The 19,703-nt window shown below is 34.8% G+C and overlaps 1 protein-coding gene across 2 annotated transcripts in view; it reads right to left on the bottom strand.

Annotated features, from left to right (window-relative positions):
• Nucleotides 1-19,703, bottom strand: part of TBC1D32 (TBC1 domain family member 32) — a 185,970-nt gene that overhangs the window by 138,897 nt on the left and 27,370 nt on the right. For both annotated transcript variants that reach the window (XM_059941965.1, XM_059941966.1), the window contains 9 exons: nucleotides 19,554-19,622; nucleotides 17,530-17,655; nucleotides 14,603-14,681; nucleotides 14,373-14,476; nucleotides 14,220-14,281; nucleotides 13,518-13,662; nucleotides 11,090-11,149; nucleotides 3,592-3,682; nucleotides 276-416 (listed from right to left, as the gene is read on the bottom strand). In XM_059941965.1, the coding sequence (XP_059797948.1) occupies nucleotides 276-416; nucleotides 3,592-3,682; nucleotides 11,090-11,149; nucleotides 13,518-13,662; nucleotides 14,220-14,281; nucleotides 14,373-14,476; nucleotides 14,603-14,681; nucleotides 17,530-17,655; nucleotides 19,554-19,622 (877 nt within the window). The remainder of the gene's footprint in view (nucleotides 1-275; nucleotides 417-3,591; nucleotides 3,683-11,089; nucleotides 11,150-13,517; nucleotides 13,663-14,219; nucleotides 14,282-14,372; nucleotides 14,477-14,602; nucleotides 14,682-17,529; nucleotides 17,656-19,553; nucleotides 19,623-19,703) is intronic.

Raw genomic sequence — 19,703 nt, 5'->3', positions numbered from 1 at the left:
TGGATCATCCAGTATATCTAGGATTTTGAAGGGCAGAGAAAAAATAAGGAAAACATTAAAGACAGGGGAAATAAAATTATACATATAGGAAGAAGTACATACTGACAAACAAAAAAAAAATAATAACACTTCAAGATATGTAAGCCTGTCAGCAGAACAAAAAGGTATGTTGCTCAGTACCCTAGGAGAGACCAAGCTAAATCTCTAAATTTTAAAAATCCATAGCACAAATCTTACCATACCTGAACATATTCATATCTCCTAATTGCACTTACCTTTTTTATTCTTCAGCTTTATAGGAAATAGCTTTCTGCCTTGTGTATAGATCAATAATCTTCCTAAAAGGCACAGTGAGTGAATGAAATAAATATATTGTAATTCTTGTCCTGAGTAGTAGAAAGTTTTCTGCTTATTCCCTTAAAAGAAAAACAATTACATTTGTTTTAATGCCATTATATTTTACAGTACTTATTTCATTCCCCTCTGAATATTAAACAAGGCTGCAGTCTATAATGGAGACACTTGGTGTAAATTTTTTAAAAAATTCTTTACTGTTTCCCAAGACACTTTAACACACTTAAATCTGAAGAAAAGCATTCATTATAAAATTTATCAAACCTCAGAAAAGTACAACATGCAGTGTTCATTCTAAAACAAACACCATAAGATTGTTAGTTATCTCTCATTATAAACATACTTCAAGTTAAGAAAGAAAGGAATATAAAACATTACTTATTGTTTAATTCTACCAATTAAAAGCCAGTACTACAAACGATCATATTTATAACCATGTTTGCAAATGAAATTACAATCTGTAATAAAATACAGACTCCTTCTAACATATATCATTTATTCACTCATTCATCCATACATTCGAGATCTATTGAGTACCTCTTTTATTTAAGAGCCTGAACTATTTGCTGGTGTCAAAAACCAAGAAGCAGCATGAAACTGGCCTTCCAATTCAGAGTATGGCAAACAGCCTGATATGAACAGAGCATGGCGAGGACAAGTAGGAGAAACAAAAGGCTAGAGGGTAGCTGCAGCAGATCACATAGGATTTAGCTGCAGAAAGAGTATGGGCTATATTATAGAGGCAACTGGGATGATATTAAAGGGTTTCAAGCAGCAAAGGAATCAAACACGCATGTGGAAAACTGACTCTGATGGCAACATGGAAAGGTGAATGGAAGAAGGCCAAGGCTTAAAGTAAGACTCATTAGGAAAATCATGAACAAAAGCCTCCATAAGAAAAAAGAATGGAGAACAGCAGACAGATGTTTAAGGAACTGAAATCAATATGCCTTAGCCAGAATTACATGTAGACCATGAAAAGATAAAAAAAAATTCTCAAGTTCCTAACTCAAATATCTGTGTACATAGTAAATTCTTCTTCTATTTAATTCTGAAGAAAAAATGTTTAGAAAGAAAATAGTGATTTCAGCCCTTGATATTTTAATATTGAAGTTCCCATGGATCTTCCAGATAGAATACTAAATATAACGAGTACATTGGTCTGGAATTCATGAAAGGAGTATAGACTTAAATATTTCAGAGTCATCACTTATATATATAAATATGTAATATTTGAAACCATGAGAGTGAATGGGCTCCCTCAAGAAAGAACAGGTAGACTAAGCTGAAAAAAAAAATAAAAGGCAAAACTTTTGTGAGTACAGACATATAAAGAAAAGAGGCTTTCAAGTGACTAAGAAAAACTTATTAGATGAGAATGAAGAAATCAAAGAATGGTACTAGGAAGATGAGGGAAAGGGTCAAGAGAGGCAAATGCTATAAAATGAGGGCAAGAAAGAAGAGAAAGTTAATAATGGGAAGATCATTGAATCATAGAAATAAAAGCCTCATTTCCGTGGTTGAGAAGTGAATAGGCGGTAAAGAAATGGGGCCTGGGTGTATATTAAACACTTGGAAGGACTTTTCTCTTAAGGGAAGCAGAGAGATGTGAGGTACATATGAACTTGCTCAGTTTTTTATATGAAAGATATGAGTAGGTTTAGAGAATGCAAGGAAAGGTACCAATAGAAGGGGAGACACAACAACAAATGAAGCAATGTCCTGGTTCTTAAAAAAAAAAAAACACCAGATGGAAACAGAATCAAGAACAGTCAAATGGATCAATCTGGAACAGAAGGATTACTCTTCATTGTAGCCTGGAGAAGGGAATACTGATAAGAGCATATAAATATGCATCTGTAGGTATAGATGCAGGACATTTGGGGATTTCATATCCAAAATGTTCCATTTTTCTCAGTAAAGTAGGATGCAAGGTTTCCTCGAGAGAAAAGTGGGCAGGAGCAAGGCAGGGGGTTTGATGGGACTGGTGGAACACTGAAGAAAGAACATCTAAGTTGATTCCAAAGCAACACAAAGAGCCATGGAAGCAAGAGAAATACATCAGCGCACCATCAATTTAACGTTACAATGCTCTTTGTTCAATTTCCTGGGGACCAGAGATGATCTAAAGTTGAGTAACTGCAGTCAGGAAACTCTGAAAGAGAAGAAAGCAAGAATTTTGAAAGAAATGTCAAAAGAATGCAGTGAAACACCCAGAGGTCTTCACTAGACAGGGAAAAAATCAAAGCCATGAAGGGCTGGGAGAGTGGTAGAGGGAAAAAAAGCTAAATACAACATTTTAATACTAGATTAGAAAAATTTGTGAATTTACAGATGATAGAATATATGTATCAACTTATATACCTTTTTTGTCTCTCAAAGTTCTGGCTTCTGTACTTTCTCCTCTACTACAAAACACTTATCTGTTGAAACCTGTTAATAATTGGTCTTTCACCATTTTTCTTGAGTTAAGAATTTACTCAGGGATAAAGAAAATTATAAGATATCTTCATATTCTCAAAGAACTTAATATTTGCTTAGAGAAGTGACATAAAATAGGATGATAAAAGACATCAAATTCACATGGCAAGTTGCATGACATAAGCAAAAGAGCAAAAAAAATTCACACTAGGCAAAGGAAGCTTCCTGAAAAAGTTTATTCTTTCACAATAAGATTTATATCAGTGTAGGGGATTATGGATAGTGGCAGCTGGAGTAGGAATAACAAAGTATACAGGCACTGGTATGCCTTCTAAGAGAAGATTCACTTTAATCAATAACTAGATATGAGATTGGATAGATATATTAGGGCCAGATTATGAAATATCTAGGATATTTTAGCTCAGACTGAGGATAAGCAGAAAAGAATCACAGAGTGGGGTGAAGTGTCCAATAATAAAACAGTATTTTATAAAACAGAAATATTCCTCCCACTAAAATGCATAAATGACTGATATATTTTCATTCTTTCTTCCTCTAGTGTATTATTGCAGCATAACACACTAGGACATACACCGTGGTATGAACTGAAGAACTGCAGATGGTAAGATTCACTACAATAACTTCAAATGTAGATCTGCTATAAAAAGTCATCATTATGGTATATCTTAAATTTGTGGAAAGTATTTTGTATTAGCAAAAGCAATCTAATTTATCATGATATTAAAAAATAAATTACTAAGCTATTTTTATTACAAAATTTACCATTTTTAAAATGTAACAAGATATCATACTTACCACAAGGCTTTGAATGTCCGCAAACCTCATCAGCTTTCATGGTTTTACACAACTCAAAGTACTGAACACACTGCTGAACTGCTGTAGTTATCTAATAAAATAATAGCTTATTAATTCCAGAAGTTTAAGTCCACAAGTCCATGTATTAAAAGAAGTTAGTCAAGGCTGTAAAATATGCTGGGAAAATATTTAAGAAAAATATTCAGAAAATCTAGAATAGCACCTTTCCAGGCCATTAAAGCTCAGTCTCCCCAGTTACATTTTAACTATGGCATCATTCTGGGAAACACAGAAAGTATTTGTAAACTAACAAATATAACACTGTCACAATGTTGGTGTCAAGGCAAAAATACAACTGTACTTTACATTTTATAGTGAAAGATGCAAAAATTCTGGCCATGACTTTAAGAATTATCTTGCCAATATCCCCAGTTCCCTTGCCTTTGAGTCTTTTCTTCCTACTTAGCCAGCAAAATGTGAACTGGATCTAGCCTTCATTTCTATCTTAGATACCAGAATTGCTAAAAACTGATAAAAAAAAAAAAATCTCAATCCAAAGAACAGTCATAAAAAATGACCTCCAACTTCTATACCCAGTGATTCTCTGATAGTCTTTATTCTACCTCCTTCTCCCATTCTCCTCAAGCAGAGATTTCCGATCTTCTCCCTTTCTTCTGCACCTACATACTTCCTGTAGATGCCCTCTCATTCTAACTCTCAAATAAAATAGAGGCCACCAGTGAGACAAGGAGTGATAACTGTTAGATCTGGTAATAAGGAGGTTTTTGGTGACTTTGAAAAGATCAGTTTCAGGGGAGTTTGGGGAATAAAACTAACTATAAGGAATAGGAATGGAAAAAGTAAAGGCAGCTAGCATAATTTTCATTTTCAAGAAGGCTGGTTGTGAAAGAAAAAAACAAGTAAAACATAGGAGTGGGATCTTAGAGTCAAGAATGAATTCTTCAGGTTGGAAGGATATGGTCATGCTTACGTAAACAGAAAGGAAGTTTGACTATGCAGGAAAGGATAATTGAGAGAAGAGTGTCTAAGAGCAGGAGCAGCTAGGACCTAAGTGGAAGGAAGGGTTAAGCTTTAGATGAGAAAAAGATGGAGGTTGTGTGGATAGAGGCAAGTTCAGAATCATGGAATCAAGGAATTGATAGATTTCCTAGTCTCATTCATTCTTATGGCCTCAGTTTCATGCAAAAGAGTTAACATGGCAGGATTTCTATCATTAGAAAGGCCTGCTTACAAGATTGGTCCTTAACCAGCATCTGGGAACTTTGGATTTCAGGAGCCTCCCCCAATTCTAAGAACTGTACCTAAACTGTACAAACAATGTGGTTTATGCGGAACGTCTGTTTTCCTTCTGGGGATGTGGAATCCCTGGTATGTAGTAGGCAGAAGGTGCCAACATGATTAACCCCCAATTTGAAAAGAAAATGGGCACTGAGTCTCTAATGAGCTACCCTGGTAAACAACATTTCACATGAGCGGTCACAATTGACACTGGAGAAATTAAGTGGAGTCCTGTGTGACTCCACTGGCAAAAAAGACTCTTGGAGGGGCCTCCCTGGTGGCGCAGGGGTTGAGAATCTGCCTGCCAATGCAGGGGACACGGGTTCAAGCCCTGGTCTGGGAAGATTCCACATGCCGCGGAGCAACTAGGCCCGTGAGCCACAACTACTGAGCCTGCGCGTCTGGAGCCTGTGCTCCGCAACAAGAGAGGCCACGATAGTGAGAGGCCTGCGCACCGCGATGAAGAGTGGCCCCCGCTCACCGCAACTGGAGAAAGCCCTCGCACAGAAACGAAGACCCAACACAGCCAAAAATAAATTAATTAATTAATTAATTTAAAAAAAAAAGTTCTCATCACACAAAAAAATTTGTAACTATGTTTGGTGATACATGTTAACTAGAATATTGTGGTCATCATTTCTTAATATAAAAAAAAAAAAAAAAAAAAAGGCTCTTGGAGGCTTATGCTTGGTATCCTCCAGACTTTACCCAATGCGCCTCTTCCCTACACCAGTTTTGCTTTGTATCTTTTTTCTGTAAGAAATCATATCTGGGAGTACAACTATGTGCTGACTCCTATAAGTCCTCCCAGCAAATCATCAAATCTGGGGGTGGGCTTGGGGAACCCCCCTTCCATATCTATGTCTTATCTAAATCAAACTTTAGGATCCAGATCAATAAAATGAAACTTCCCCCCAGAAATCTGGATCTCAAACTCAATATGACCAAATCTACCAAATCTAAAGGTATAACCTTTCCCAACTTTCCTATTTTCTTCCTACTGTTACTTATCTCAATGAATGACAGACATTCAAATGAGTAAGTCCTCACCCAACCCCCTTTCAAAAAGCCAAGTCCTCTAAAACCTACATTCTAAATATAGTACTCCTGAGTCCACCCATTTATCTCAATACACTGTCATAGTCTTAATTCATGTTTCCATCATCTTTTGCTTGGATTACTGCAAAGCCTCTTAGGGGAGAAGTATTGAAGTAAAAACTATCTCCACGTAGCACCTTCAGCCCATTTTCTAAATTTTCCAAAGCCCTAATATGATCATATTACTTCAGTACATGAAAATCTATCAGTGGCTCACTAAACCTCCAGAATAAAGGTCAATCTCCTAAATTTGACAATAAGAACTTTTTAATGACCTAACATTAGTCTTATTCCTCTTATCCTCTAGATGTCCCCCTCCCCAGCCACACACACATGCAGAGAAATACATCTACCTGTGTAAAAGTCTGTCACCAAAAGCCAGTTCAACATGTGACCAGTCAAATGACCAATTCATTAAAAGCAAGTCCACTAAAAATCTCACCAGTCAATGCACACCAATTGAATTTGAAACACATTCAAAACTGAAATTAACAACAAACTCGTTTTTATCTGCAAAAGGAAAAGGGCTGAAGATTCCCCTTAAGTAGCTCTTTTCTATTTTTAATGGAATTATGAGGCTCTATCCTGCCTCATACATGAATGAAACAAACTGAGGTCAACTGGCACAGACCCAATTTAAAGCATCTAAGAACTTTTCAAAAAACATCATCCACTTAATATTAGCTTTCAGGGAACTGATTTTCAGGAAATTTCTCTAATACTAATTCACATTTCTCTTAGCAATCTATGTCTAGCCATATGAAATATGTGCAGTTTCCAAGTGTACTATGTGTTTTCTAATCCCTAAAGCCTTTAAACATGCTATTCCATGGCCCTGAAATATTTTCCCACCACTACCTTAACCACCACCCCTCTTTCCCAGAATAACACCTATTCATTAATAACAAATTTCCCACTATCCTTGAAAATGAGCAATTGTTCTATAGATAAAAACCAGAACCATATTTCTATATAACCATGGTTAACAGGTATCTAGAACAAGTTTAAAACCTTGTTAATCATGACATGTCAACAGATCTCAATGAACATACTTTTGTAAGCAAACCAATCAGTTAGCCCCTTTCTTCTAAAAGTCAGCCAACAACAGACACATTCCAGGAAATCTACAGTTGGCATGAACTCACTCTCACCTCTGAAAGCCCAACCTGAGTTCCAAGTTTTCCCCGAAATTTTATATTAACAATCTGCTTTGCCTAATTAAGTAAGCAATAAACTCAGTTTTATGCATTGTGTCAGATACTGAACAGTGGTCTTAACCCTCAACGATTCTGGAGCTTACATTGAGATTACAACGTGAGGATTCTCATTTGGCATCATTCCATGGGGTCCTCAAAGAAGAGTGTTCACTGGGTCCCCAGGTCCCAAACTTTGATAATCCTTCAGATTTGCCACCACGTGAGTCTGTCTCAACAATGATCTAAGCTTCAACTTGCTTCACTGAGTTCTCATTGTTAGATTTTATTATACTTGGATTTGTAATGAAATAGGTCTTTGTACAAAGTAGCCTTTTGTTTTGGAGGAGTACCATTTGGTCAATAGTTCTACTATTAACCTGCTTATTCTTCTGTGCTCATTTTGCTTTTGTTGTTATTTGTAGACTCTGAACTCCTGTCTTCTTTTGGTTTAGCTTGCATCTACTGAATATATAAAGGAGTGTTCATAGGAAACAAAAGGAGGCATAGTCCAAAGTCTCTAATCCAGTCAATCCAATCCAATCCAAGCCAGCCCTGAGATGAGTGGCTACCAGCAACAAACTCATGCAAAGGCAACTGGTCAAACTGCCTTGGGACTTCTACAAAAATTTCATGAGGACACTCCCTGACTTGTCAATTCTTGAAAGAGGGGAATCAATGATCATCATGTCACCAATCACACAGCCCCTTCCTAGCTTCTGCTTAGTCACAACCTGAGACACCATTCATAAGCACACACTTTTGCCCAAAAGTATAGTGACCTGTTTCACGTTTGTCATGAGTTTATTTAAGGTGCAACCTCCTTGACAGAACTACTTCCTAGATGAACTTACTCTTAAGATCCTAGTTCTTACACAAAATGACTCACAAAAAATGACTTTGAAAAACTGCCATTATGGAGAATTTTTTTTTTTTTTTTTTTTATGGAGAACTTTTGACGTGACAAATATACTTGAGAGGCTCTAAAGAATTAGAAGACAAAAGAACAGATAGTACTTTGAGTTCTCAGAGAAGCTATCTCCAAGATAATCTTTCTCACTCTTTAGTTTACTTCCACTCAAACCTTCAAAAAGCCATTCTTCCTTGCACTCATTTCTACTCACCTTTATCTTCACTACCCACTTAAACCCACTTCTGTTCCTTCTACTCCTTCCCCTTACTTCTTACACGTGCTATCTTTTATTTGAGAAGAGGTAACAATCACAGAAAAAGGTACATCTTAGAAGAGGGACAATCACATGATATAATATCCCCTTTAAATTGCAGGAGCAAAAAGCAGATATACAGTAGGTAAATTTAAATATTAAAGAGTCAAGTTGAGGGTATAAAAAGTGATTATCTTAAACCTTAGGAAAGACAAATTTGCTGTAAAATTCAGGATTTTATTTCATACTTATTCTCCTGCACTAGGAAATATGTACCAGCCAGCTCACTTAACTGTTAACCCCTAAGACTGGCGAGGCGGGGGGGGGGGGGAGTATAAAAAACAGTAAGGTAGGGAGAATTTAAATAACCTAGCTGTCAATATTTTTTTTAAACGACTTTAAGAGGGCAAGAAAAATAGGAAATGTACTACATAATAAAGCCATTTCAGAAGTCATTCCCTTAAGGGTAAACTGGACAAAAGATTCAAATTGTTAAAAATAAAAGAATAGTTATGCTGATAGCCAAAATGCTTTTCAATTAGTACAGATATTGCTTTAAAAAACTGATAGCACATACACAAATTATTTGTTGCCCAATGCTACCTACTGAAAATGTCATTTGTGCCACAGACAGAACAAACTGCACAAAAGAGTAGCCGCTAACACATATTACTTTTAAATTTAAATTAATTAAAATTAAAGAATCAATTTAGGGACTTCCCTGGTGGCACAGTCATAAAGAATATGTCTGCCAATGCAGGGGACATGGGTTTGAGCCCTGGCCTGGGAAGATACCACATGCCACGGAGCAACTAAGCCCGTGCACCACAACTACTGAGCCTGCGCTCTAGAGCTCACGAGCCACAACTACTGAAGCCCGTGCACCTAGAGCCTGGGCTCCGCAACAAGAGAAGCCACCGCAGTGTGAAGCCCACACACCACAAGGAAGAGTAGCCCCCGCTCGCAGCAACTAGAGAAAGCCCGTGCACAGCAATGAAGACCCACCGCAGCCAAAATAAATAAATAAATAAAAGGGATAAAAAAGGAATCAATTTAGTCTCTTAGTTTCCCTAACCACATTAAGTTTTCAGTAGACACATACAGCTAATGGCTACCCCACTGGACAATGCAGATGTTTCACTGTTGTAGAAAATGTAGAAAATCAAATAGCACTGTTGAGAAGCTAGAGGAAATGCTTTAGTAGATACTCATGTTAAACAAGCTGCTATGACTGCAGTCCTTTCGTAAGGATCTCTTATAAAACAAAAGACAAATCCATGGAGTGGTCCAAAGTTCCCACTGCAGATATACAAAATTTGATCTTCAATTCTGAAAGGAAAATGGGAACAAACACACATGGCATCCATTTTCCCCAATGTTTCTTTTCAAAAGTTGGGTTTACTTTTAAAATTATATACACACACACACACACCATTAAAAAAATCTCTTGATATTTTGGTAAATTTAGGAAAGCTTTAAGAGAAAATGAGGTTTAAGAGGAAATCTCATGCAAGTTTAATTATGAACATGAAATATTTGAACAAGTTGATAGAACACTGAAGTTGATAATAAAGTAACTACTTGTAGGCTATGAATTGATTATAGTATAATTCACTTTTCAAATAAGGAATGGATTTTAAGAGTTAATCTACAAGAAACATTTGAAATATGTCCACTAGGGCCTATGTCATACCAACAGTTATTTGTATGTCAAACCATAGGAGGAAAAAAATTGTTCTTGGTTTTTTCTCCTTTTTCTACTCTAGCAAGATCACTCTATGCTCATACGGCAGCAACAAATTTCCATTTAAAATGGGAATGAGAGAAATGTGGAAAGACTCAGTTTCTCTAAGGATTTTTAAATACCTATTACCTCTACAAATAAATTCCCATCCTAATATTCAATATGTCCCTCTTCTCCTTTCTGAAGCCTAATTCTCTTAATTCTCAAACACAAAACAATTAGTTATTCTCCTTTCTTCAATTTATGTTCTACTGCAGTCTTCCTAAAATTCACAGTTCTAGGAATCTTTCCCTTTACCTCACTTCTCAACTCAAGATTCTACCTAACTACATAGAACGTATTTATTATCTCAAAGTCATATTAGTATAACTTTAATTTCACAATTTTCATGTTTGTCAATTAATTGCTAGACTTGCTGATTTCAGTTCCTTTCAGTGCCCTAACATGTTGTTCTACTAATAGCAGTAAATGCAGAAAATTTCACTAATATATTTTACAGTGTTAGTTTATTTAGTGTAACTTGAATCAATTTTTGCAACTACAAAAGCATTTACCATTCTGAGTTTTATCATGCAACTTTCAGTTAAAAACATGGGTAAATTTTATAGAACAAACTCCCCTACAAACACCTGATCTGAATTAAACTGTATGATAATATTGGGTTGGCAAAAAGTTCATTTGGGTTTTTCCATAATGTTACAGAAAAACCCGAGCGAACTTTATGGCCAACCCAATACTTAATATGGCTTATCCCAAAATAGCTAGTTACCAGCTCAGTTTACTATGAAGTTATATATTTCCTGTTATCCTGACTGTATTTTAAGTCTCTACTTTTATTCTTTTATGTTCACAGACTGGTAGTTTAAAAGTCACATAAAAGGGGAACTGCTTCATTATCCGATATTAATTAATCACTCAACTTTGCACATTCAAGTTATTACATCAGATATCTTTTTGTGATAATATTTCTCAAGATAAGAACAGAAATATAGACTTACCAGAGATTTATATTTCTTTTCAATAAGTCTTAGTACTGCAGTTCTGCTATAATATGCATGCTAAAATTAGGAGGAAAATGGTATTTAATATTCAAGCTATACCATTCAAAATCTATTTTTCCTGCAACATTTCCTTAACATAAATTACACAATAACTTAGTTTAAATTACTGTAATCAGGGTAAAACACGTTTTTCTAAGTACAATGATTATGAGCACAGCAGTCATAAGAATGAAAATTATATTAAAAACTGGAGCATTTACTGACAGACCAATAGAAAACAATATATCCCTCCGTTGTGTCCAGTTACCATGCTAAATTACTTTAAAGCCAAAAAAAAACATGTCTGACTACGAGTGTATGACAGAGCCTAAAGGAAAGATTAAGAAGTGAGGGCAAGGGGGCGTCAGGGGAGGAATCACAATTCTCACAATGAAGAGGGTACTGTACTGTTTACACATGCAGAAATCTGCCAAGGTTGAAATGCTCTGAAGGGACAGTATCTTAATCATTCTCTGCCAGTCATATTGTAAAAATGATTCGAAGTGCCAAAACAACTCTCTCCTTAGAACATAGATGAGATTAAAATATGCTTTTTATGCATTGTACAAAGGGGAAATTTTACATGAATATTACTTATGTTCGTTATCATTAGCCTTCAATGTAGTTTCTTCATTTTACTTTAAAAAATTAAATAATAGTCTGTAAAAACTATCAAAATTCTGGGGAATAGAATTTAATTAAGTGGGGTTTGGGTTAATTGAGGGTTAATCAAAACCCTGTGTGTTTTACCCCTTGTAGCTTAAAATGTTTTAAAAAACCATTAATCTTTTTTCCAGGTTTAGTAAGAGAAACATGTTGACTTACAATTAAACTATTGATCATGTTCTAAAACGAAAGCCTCATAGTACATCCCTTAGACCGGAGTTGACATACCACAACTCTCAGGCCAAATTCAGCTGCCCCCTGATTTGGTAAACAATGTTTTATTGTAACATAGTCACATCTATTCATTTATATATTACCTATGGATGCTTCTGGGCTACTGAGAACTGAGTAGTTGCAACAGAAACAGGACAGCCCACAAAGCCAGAAATATTTACTGCCTGACCCTTTACATAAAGTTTGACAACTTCTGCCTTAGATGAGTGGAGGAGAATGTGATAAATTTTAATAATAGTAGAACACACTTGGGGAGCTGATTTAATAATTTTCCATTGGTTGGTTTTCCTGTAATGTGCATCATTCTCTTAAGAATCAAGTGCTGACAATAAAAATGTTAAGTAAAAAAAGTTAATTATAAACACTTAGAATATGATTTGTTAAAATTTACCTGTTTAGGTCTTTTTTAAAGCATATAACCACATAAAACAAAATCTTAATAGCTGTTATCCCTGTGTTATAGAATTAGAGAAATTTAATTTTATTTGTGCTTTTACATATTTTGTATATTGTCTACAATAGTGGTATAATTTGATAATCAAAAAAAAGAAAAAGGTCAAATGTCAGATGTGAGGAACAAAGGGTTCAGGTAAAATTAAGTTGAGCAAGCATTTATGAAACATATACTATACGTAGGCCAGGTAAGTGCTAAGCACCAAACAGAATTATGTTTCGGTTAACTGGGCATTATTATACAGTTTAGATAAAAGGCAAAAAAAAAAAAAAAAAAAGAAAGAAAGAAAGTCATCAGCAAGATAATGTCCAAATCGTGCTAAGCAGTAAATGAACATGTTGCTGCTTTGCATGGTTTGCATGGCAAGTCATGGTCCCATTCCCATCCTTCCCCACTGCAACAAATACAGCTTGAGAGGGACAGAGATGTAAGAACACAAGCCAACACAGCTATGACTACTGCCAGACACAGACCACTCTTATTCAACAGCAGATGAGGGAGGTAACAGTTTAAGAATCTCTTAATATTAGTTCCAGTTCTAAGATAGTGATCAACTTCACAGGAAGTCACCAGCATTCAGGCATTAAACACATTTTCCAAACTGCAATTTCATTAAGTGGCAAATGAAGAGATGTTTTCAGACATCTAAGCCAGAGAAACGTGAGCATTGAACCCTTATGTTCTACCACATCTGCTTAAAAATTTCGTAGCTTTTAAACTAAGACATGATTTTGGATAGGTCATCAGTTTAATAGATTCAAATGAATTACCATTAAAATCCTTTTCTGACTCTGTCACCTAATAGGTAAACCATCTTGAGCAAGTTACTTCTCTATCCCTCAGTTGCTGCATCTATAAAATGGGATAATAATACCACCACTTACGTCATAGATCGTTATAGGAATTAAGTGAGTTAACACGTGTAAAAGTGATTAGTACTCTTGGCACACAGTAAACATTCAAACAGCAGCTATTCTTTGACACAATAGAGCAATGCAAAGAAAGGTAGTAAAACATTCCATATTTCCTTACCATCCACTTTTTGAACCACACAGCCTTGGTATCAACCAATGCAAGAAAGTATATCGGATCCAAAATCTTTTGTGAGACAAGATGGCTTTGATCATGTTTAACTGATAATAAAGACAAAGTACTCTCCACAATTTCTTCCATATACCTTAAAGTTTGGGAAAGAAGTGATTTTTAGAAAAAAACAAATGCTATTATATATGTAATAGTGACATTTTATATTTATGGAATGATAAAGTAATAAGTAATCTTTAGAAACATCATTTTTTAATGTTTCAGTAAATGGCAGGGGTGAAATTCACCCCCAGTTTTCTCTGCTCTAAAAACTTATGCTCTACTTCAACACTGGCTGTCCAAATTTAACTTTCCTTTTTAGACCCACAGTTACTCTTACAACCTTATTAAAGATCTTAGAACTAAAAAGGGAAAAGTTTAAAGAACATTCAAGGAACTTGACCAAAGTAGCGAAGACCAGTAATGAAAGAACCTGAAGCTACAACATCCTCTTCTTACCTTGTTGTGATAATTAAATGGTATAAAATGGTACTTGCATAGAGCCATTCACATAGCTAATGAAAAGCTAAAAAATAAACTAGTAAGCCTTTCCCAACCACATAAATCAGTTAAGACTGTCTCTACTCTATTTGAAATGTATGTGGACAGTAACACTCCTAATTTTATATTGGCATAAACTAGGGGGCTTACTTTTCTGGGTGTCGAATCCAGAAAGATGGAGCCTCTTTCTGATACTCATTTAGAAGACGAACCTATAAAACAGTGCATAACCGTTCTCAAGAAGTTAGAATTCTTAAATATAGAATTAAACAGAAATAAAAGCATATTATAGAAAATGAATACCTTTTTAAGTAAATGGATCACATTAGGATTAGTTATATCTATGCCAGTTGAAAGAGTAGGAGTATGATTTTCTCTAGAAATAAAGTGTAACTCCAAATATTTAGCTAAAAAGAAAAAATAAAAATAAGGTTATTATGCCATTCATTTACAGTGCTTTCTGCAACAGTTATTTCCTATCCATTTTCTTAAATACAGACTTTTAAGTTTTAAAAATGATATAATAAACATACCTAAGCTTTTATAAATTTCCTTGGTCATATGTAACGGTGAAAGTGTAAACGTCTGTGCATAGAATTTTAAAATCCGGTCCTATGGAAATGAAACAAGATTTGTATCCAAGATTCTTTCATCATCTATTTTTGTAAGAATCGTTTTCTGCATAGTAAAAAAACTTAATAAACCAAGACCATTCAAAAATTTCAGTAGAAATGTAACTAAAACGGCGCATTCTTGTGTTGGTTGGCAAATAGTAAAGTCAACCAAAACTTAAGAGTCAATCTAATACAGCAGTATATTGTTGTAAAATCTGGTAATAGCAGATACAGACATGGGGAGATGGGGTGAAGAAAGGAAACAGTATAATTTGTTACAATTTGACACAATGTAAAGGAGTTAAACAAGGAAACAGTAGGAGTACTAGATGTAAAACAAAACAAACAAAAACCCCCACTCCTTTCCAAATCCACTATTTGTTTCTGTTTTAATTGCTCACATAGGAAGATTAATCAGATTTTTAGGACTTCAATAATTTTGCCTATTCCCAAGAAAAATATTATATTCCAAAATTTTACATTATTAAAACGTAAAGTAGAAACTACCACAATGTAAATGAATTAAATGAGATAACAGATGTAGTCAGTACCTGACACTCGTAGGCACCTAGAAATGACAGCTTATCATTTTAATTATACCAACTTTGATGGGATTGATCCTAACAGTGAAATTCAGTTTCCCATTAAAAAAATTCTCTCAAATGTTCTACTCTGAAGAAAAAACTAACCTTGACTATATCAAATATTAGATGAATACACTTACAAAAAATGGTTACCCAAGTGACTAAAAATATATTTCAATAACCCAAGAGGTTCGTACTGAACACAGGATATTAAATATTTTGGGAAGTTTTCACAGTTGCAGCAATTGGTAAGTATTTGTCATACTTTCCGAACACTATAGGCTTCACTCAGTTACATGTAAGAGTCCTTTAGAGCAGCATTCCCCAACCTTTTTGGCACCAGGGACCAGTTTTGTGGAAGACAATTTTTCCACAGACAGTAGGGCGGGGATGCTTAAGGCCATAATGCGAGCCATGGGGAGCGGCAGATGAAGCGTAGCCGCTCACCTCCTGCTGTGCGGCCCAGTTCCTGGGGATTGGGGACCCCTGCTTTAGAGTAGAAAATGAAGAAACAGAATCAAACTCAAGAATTTGGGTAAAGCGTAAGTTCTAGATGAAAAGAACACCATGCCTTGTTTTCTATTCAAGTTGATTGGTTTTATTACCATTTCCCCTCTATGACAATGTCTTCCAATTTTATTGCCTTAAGTATGGACATTGACTCTTGCTGAATATAATGGTCAAATCAGGCCACTTACATTGACCCAGTAGGATCTTTACCATGTTTATAAAAGGAATAAAGGAAACCTATTAGACCACTATTCTGTCTTTAAGAGGGAAATTTACAGTTGTATTTCCTGTTAGAATGCCTTGAAATGTTAAAAGGTAACCCTGAAATATCTTTCCCCTTTGAAGTTCTTGAATCCTTGAGTTTTTAGAGAAGTCTGCATCACCCTCTGGGGTTAGTATGGTTGAACTGCATCCAGGTATTGGGTAATTAAACACCATTTCCCCCCTTATAAAAATAACAAACCACTTGTTTCTAAACCACTTCTGTGTACCAGTATAATTATATTTTCACTGATGGAAGAGTAATTTTAAGTAGTAAAAAGGTACTGAGTTTTATTTTTACTTGTATTAACTGTTTACTGTCTGTCTCCTCTTCTAGAAGTTCTATGAAGGCAAAGGCTTCTGTCTTGCTCAGTGTTCCCAGCATCTGAACTACAATGATGTACACTGTAGGTATTCAGTGCATATTTGTTGAAGAGCTGGAAATTTTTTTTTACTAATACCTTAAAAAATTCTATATAAAAAAACCTTATCAATTTTAAAGCCAATTTTTTTCTTCACTGACACATCATTTATGAAGAAAAAGACACTTAAAAAAAACCTAGTTTGGGGGACTTCCCTGGTGGTCCAGTGGTTAAGACTCTGTGCTCCCAATGCAGGGGGCCCGGGTTCGATCCCTGGTCTGCAAACTAAGTTCCCACATACCACATCTAAGCCCGCGTGCCACAACTAGAGAAACCCAAGTGCCACAACAAAGACCCAGTGCGGCCAAAATAAATACATATGTACATACATAAAAAACCTAGTTTGTAGTTAAATGTGATGCTGGAATACAGTCAGGATTTTTTTTTAATCCCATATAATTACTGCACTTTTTAATATAATCTTACTTTTCAACATAGTATTTCTGAGAAGTCATATGTGAATCATTTTTTTAATATAAAATAACTCTCTCTACTGACTAACTTTACAGTTTTTGTAATTTTCTATATTAGTTTTATAATTCATCTCAATTATCATCTCAATTATCTTCTAAAGTGTTAGCTTTACAGTTTTCTAACTTCTCTTTTTAAGCAGTTAAGCAATCTCTAACACTTAACTGCACAGGGAAAATGCTTATTAATCCTTTAGAATAAATTGTAATCATTGTAAGCTCAAGTCTTCATGTATCATGAATTCTTTCAAAAACACACTCTTTCTTTTAAAATATTTTTCTTAATTCAAAAACATTGACACAGATACTTGGATATCCCTTTACAAGATAAAACAAAATGCATAAGCTAACATAGTCTATTATTTGGCAATGAAGTATGACACTGACCAAGCATACTTTGAATCTAATCATGACATAGTAAGTTAATTCCTTTAAAAAAAAAAAATCTTGACAATTCAAAAGCTGCAGCTGAAGTTATATTTGCACTACTATTATATATTTGAGCTACCATTAAAGAAAATTATATTCCATTTGCTTCTAGAATAGTAGGAAAAAAAAAAAAACAGGAATTCTTAACACTTCTGTAAGCATTTCCTTACACTAAATACAGGATCAGGATCTGAAAGACACACTGTCAGTTTCTCACAGAGAGTGGTCCAGTTTTCACAGTTCAGTACATCAGATGGAGGAGCTGAACATAACGTTTGCAAGCCTTCATATCTCACCTATAATTTTTTAAAAGAATTTTTATTAATACTCAGCCACCAAAATAATAGCAATTCTCCAAATATTTAACAAACATTGAAAGGCAGAGTCTGGATAACTGCTTTAAAGAGCCAATGGAAAATCAGAGGCCCTTTTATAAAACAATTCTTAATTCATTTTTTAAACTGTTAAGCAGAGAAACTAAATAGTGTTTTAGTTTTTGCTTTACATAAAATAACCTAACTATATTAGGAGATTCTAGGTCACACGTCTAAGGGGAAGAGGAGAAGGGATGGTAGCCAAATCTGAATCACCAGAATAAGGTATTCCAGTGTCTCCTCCATAGACTTTCCTCACTTGAACAGACCCCCATAGGTGGTACTACAGTTTGAGGACTCTAATTCTAAAACACTGCCCAGTTATGTCCCTGGTGAAGTATTCCCATTCTAGGATATATGAACAATTCTCACAAAACAATTAATTTGAACTTGTTTTTGCTGCTACACGGTATTTTCTGACCTTCTAACCACTGATATAGGGGGAAAAAAAGTGATTCAGCAATGTGATGCAAAACTGAATTTCTGAATTTTCACAGAAATCTTATTTATTAATCATTCTTCTCAAAATTCAATCAGAATTCACTCAAGACAGTATGACCCAAGGGACAGCAGTGGCAAATAGCTCTACTCCAATCGTAAGTGGAATAAAGCTTCTCCCCCACTCACTCTCCAACTAGTGAGTAATAACACACTGATTCCAACCTGTTCCTCAAAATTTGGTTGTTCCTCAGCTGAAATAACTGAAACCTAGTGAGGGGGGAAAAAAAAATGAAGAGTCAAAGAGCTAAGACCTTAGGACACCAAGCCCTCGGAATGTGTCAAGGTGTCAGTTTTCAGGGTGTCAAGTTTTAGGTGAAACAAATAGAATACACATGTGTTTAAAAATGTCTATATATTCATATGAAAAACTCTTAAATACAATTTTATTTGGGATAGGCATTAGGGGGACTATGAAGAGAGTTTAAAAATATTAAGTAAATTTCTCCTTTTCACTTAATTTTTAGGACAAAACTCCATTAACAATTTACTATTTGCAGAAGTAGAACAAAGGTTTCTGAACAAGTATAGATTTCCAAATAATCCACTTAAACTAAAGACAATAATATTGTTATCATATAAAGTCAGGTTCCATTGCCAATCTGTTGAAACATTTACTAAAACCTAGAAAATAAATCAGAATGCGAAATGCTGAGAGGGAAAAAAAAAAAAAATCAGTGGGAGTAAATCATAGCTATTCACTTAATTTAAAATGAAAAGTTGAAGAAAAACAATGTATTTCAAAAACGAGACCAAATGGCAAGATATAACAGACGTCTGAGGTACTTCAAAAATCCTATCATTTTCTATTTCAAGTGAAACAGACTGACTTTCAAATGAAATAAAACTTCATAAACAGTAATTTATACAATTATTACAATATAAAGAGGCTCAATTCAATAAAATTGCTTTTTAAAAATATTTTCTAATAAATGAACATGTGTCAAAGTTGCTCACGTTTTCCAGAAGTAGAAAGAGCATTAAATGAAGATTTTTTTCTTCAAAGAAATCACTAAAATATCACATACAAAGCAACAGTGAAGGAACAGTTTGGGAGAAACTGCTCATAAATTCATCCTTGAAAATTGAAACTAGAAATAAAAATTTCCTCTTACAAACTGTGAGAACTCTCTAAGGAGAGCCTCTCTTACTCTGTGACTTTTCATTTCAAGACTAGAAAGTCTAGCAGGGATATCAGTCTAGAACTGCCATGATATTAAAGGACTATCTTCAAGAGAAATAATCCAGCTGCTACTAATTATAATCTATTACATATATATATATATATCTGACTGAACTTGACAGTTATCCTTTAAACTTACCTCTTTAGGTTGCCCAGGATCCAACTGGTCTAAAATCAACTGTAATTTTCCTTGACAAAATTTATAACTCTGTAACACAATTAACAGAACATTAATTCCTTCATTCATTTAGTAGACTTTTAGGAGTATTGTTATAAATGATTTTTCATA

The sequence above is a fragment of the Balaenoptera ricei genome, chromosome 12 (genome assembly GCF_028023285.1).
Source record: "Balaenoptera ricei isolate mBalRic1 chromosome 12, mBalRic1.hap2, whole genome shotgun sequence".
NCBI classification, from domain to species: domain Eukaryota; kingdom Metazoa; phylum Chordata; class Mammalia; order Artiodactyla; family Balaenopteridae; genus Balaenoptera; species Balaenoptera ricei.
The sequence above is the reverse complement of the archived record's forward strand: the minus strand, read 5'-3'. Positions and strand labels throughout refer to the sequence as shown.